The sequence below is a fragment of the Cryptomeria japonica genome, chromosome 4 (genome assembly GCF_030272615.1).
Source record: "Cryptomeria japonica chromosome 4, Sugi_1.0, whole genome shotgun sequence".
Taxonomy (NCBI): domain Eukaryota; kingdom Viridiplantae; phylum Streptophyta; class Pinopsida; order Cupressales; family Cupressaceae; genus Cryptomeria; species Cryptomeria japonica.
Window position 1 is genome coordinate 267,376,724 of NC_081408.1, and position 3,016 is coordinate 267,379,739.

Below are 3,016 nucleotides of genomic sequence, written 5' to 3' on the forward strand. Positions count from 1 at the left end.
TTCAAACTTTCCCTTAATAGAAATTCATAAAAGGCTACTCGCAACTTGTGAGAATGGAAATGAGAGTAAGTTTGACAGTGACGTAAATGAAAGCAATGCAAAGACACGCGTAAATTAATATATTGCTTATTAAATGATTTGTCCGTCATTATCCACGCTACTCGATATAGCTACCAACACCGGCGCCTAAACGAATATAGTCGGCCATCACGAATTGACAAAATGTTGTCGTTTACCAGGAAACTTCTACTTCTCCCGAAACATCCTTACACAATATAAATAACTAACTCGATACATAGCCTTTCCACAACAGTCATTTGAATTTCATTTCGTTGTGAGAAGACGCCTATCATTTGCAGGTTTTGTTTCTTGTTTCTTTAGTTTTCTGAGAAATGAGTTACTACAATCAACAGCAAGCTCCTATTGCCAATCCTCCTCCACAAGGTAATTCTCATTCGTGTCTCATTCTCAAGTTTTTTGGGGAGTTTTGAATCTTTTCTGTTGTCATTTGGGATGTTTTTGAAACATTCAATAACAGTGGGTGTCTGGTTTTCTGATAACAATTATATGAAGGTTATTTATAAGTAGAAGGTATTTAGGGTAGTCTGTCAATAATGATATTGTTGTCAAGATTATTCATCTTTCAATGTTGTAGAATCAATCTATATTCCATTGAATTGATCTCTCAACAAGATGGGTGGGACAGCAAGAAATAATCTTTCCACATTGTAAATTAATCAAATATAATGATTAAGATGTAAAAAGTGTTATATGGACCATGTATCTTTTCTTATGAGAAACGGGTTCATGTTTTAGAATCAATCCATATTCTATCGAATCGATCTCCCAACAGATGGGTAGGAGGCTATAGTAATTAAGAGGGAGAAATAATCTCTGGACATCATAGAATAATCAAATTTAATTGATCTAGATGTAATGAGTGATGGATGGGCTATTCATTTTTATAAATATGAATCAATGAATTTGATTAAACATACACAGCTGAATCCTAATAACCATATTAAGCTGATTCTTTGTTTTCTAATATGAACAGGGTATCCACAGGCTTATCCTCCACCACCACAGGGCTATCCTCCAGCTGGGTATCCTCAGGAGGGTTACCCTCCCCAAGGAGGACCCCCACCTCCACCTCAAACACAATCTAGAGAAGATGGCTTTTGGAAGGGATGGTGAGTTCTCAATATTAATTAATGCTTTATTTTTGGTCATGTTCAATGGACAAGTAAGTTAGTACTATGATTTCTAAGTTCTTACTGTGTTCTGGATGTTGAGGGGCTTTATCCTATCTTAGTTAATTAATTCAATAAAAAAGGGAATCTACTGTTTGGGAGATTTACCTCGAATCACTTCTTTCTATAGCAAACATCATCCAATTATTGCTTGGGAGAAATAGATCATTGAAGTAATGAATGTAATGAGAAATATATTGTTGTACCATATTTACTACAAATGTGAATAATTATATTCTCTGTTGTTTTATGCAGTTGTGCTGCCCTGTGCTGCTGCTGCGTGTTGGAAGAATGCTGTTGCTGCTTTTAGGGACAGTGATCTGCAAGGCTTGTGGGTCTGCTAAGATGACATTATCTGGATATTATGGTGTAGCTTTGTGTGGCTCAAAACTCAATATTTATATTGCTCTGTTTTGTGTGGGTCAAGATTCAATCTCTGTACTGCTTTGCCTTGGATCTGTACTACTATAGTCATATTCATGGATTGTGGGAATTTGGTTTATTTCCAACATATGTTTAATAAACAAAATATAATTCTAAGAGCGTGGCTTTCTGTTGGACAATCTGTAGCAATTGTATTGATAAGAATTGTATGTAGATGCCATGATCTATGCATGCTTTGCAGAGTATTATATCTTGCCAGCATAAATAAAATGCTTGAATGACAAAGCAAACAGTACCACAACCCACAACTTAAATTTAAAATTTACCCAGTGGATATAAAGTGATTTTTCTTTTTACAATAATGATAACAAATTTATAGTCTTCCATTTATTGAATTTGATCATTCTGGACAGTGGTGAACACAAATATTGAATTCAAATTAAATAGTTCAAATATAATATTGGAGATGAAAATTTTGGTTTGTTTTGAGGATTACAATAAAAATATTATATGTGAATTAAGTGTCTTCTTTGTATAAACATGTTCTTCATTTCAATGTAAATGAATAAACAATATTATTTAATCTTTTAAGTTAATAGTTATAAAAATATTTTCTGAGAATGTTAGTGGAGATTTACAGTGATATTAATTTACAAAATGCATTTTTTTTAATCAACATTTACTTTCTTAGATTAAAGAAAAGAATATTTTATATTTTTTTTTAATTAATAGTTATAAGATAAAATACAAATAGCCATAAATTTATAATTTTAAAAATATTTCTACTCTTTTATTACATGTGGTTTTCCAAAAATATTTTCTGAGAGTGGACAGAGAGATTCCCACTTGTAATTAATGGACAGAGAGATTCCCACATTAATGCAGGAGATAAATGACTCGACAGGAATGGACGGGTAGCTCTGGAGGTGAGTCAAGAGATGGGAGGTGGGAGACACAGCAGAGGAGATGAGGTGATGGGAGAAAAAGGAGGCTGAGAGCCTTGTGGATCAGTTTGGAGCAAAGTTGAGAGATAAGAAGAAGAGCGGAGAGATAAGAAGAAGAGTGGAGTGATAAGGAGTGGAGGATGGTAAACGAGATATAAGGGTGTTAATACAAAACAATTGTGGGGATGAGGTTCCTAAAAAATGTGTCTTCAGATTCATAGCTCCAGTCAAAAGTATTTATAACTTCAACTCCTAATCAATTAAAGAAAAACATGATATCCACCATATACAAAAAGATGAATAAATTTAAATAACTGTTACAATAACACTAAAAAATATGTTAGAAAACTTACAACGAACAAGCTCAACCCATTTTAATACCAGCACCACAGAAGTCATTATAGTTTCAATCATCAAATTTGTTTATTTGTACAAACC

At 33.3% G+C, this 3,016-nt stretch overlaps 1 protein-coding gene across 1 annotated transcript; it reads left to right on the forward strand.

Moving 5' to 3' along the window:
- Positions 1-328: 328 nt before the first annotated feature.
- LOC131074022 (cysteine-rich and transmembrane domain-containing protein WIH2) lies at positions 329-1,734 on the forward strand. Its single transcript, XM_058010574.1, has 3 exons — positions 329-444; positions 1,055-1,190; positions 1,506-1,734. The coding sequence occupies exons 1-3, from the start codon at positions 393-395 to the stop codon at positions 1,558-1,560; spliced, it is 243 nt and encodes an 80-aa protein (XP_057866557.1). The 5' UTR covers positions 329-392; the 3' UTR covers positions 1,561-1,734.
- The last annotated feature ends 1,282 nt before the right edge of the window (positions 1,735-3,016 follow it).

What these genes read in the sequence shown, in the direction of transcription:
- LOC131074022 (XM_058010574.1), top strand. Translation starts at nt 393, where the DNA reads ATGAGTTACTACAATCAACAGCAAGCTCCTATTGCCAATCCTCCTCCA. An exon ending in TGCCAATCCTCCTCCACAAG is followed by an intron (nt 445 to 1,054) that starts GTAATTCTCATT and finishes TAATATGAACAG; the next exon opens with GGTATCCACAGGCTTATCCT. An exon ending in GATGGCTTTTGGAAGGGATG is followed by an intron (nt 1,191 to 1,505) that starts GTGAGTTCTCAA and finishes TGTTTTATGCAG; the next exon opens with TTGTGCTGCCCTGTGCTGCT.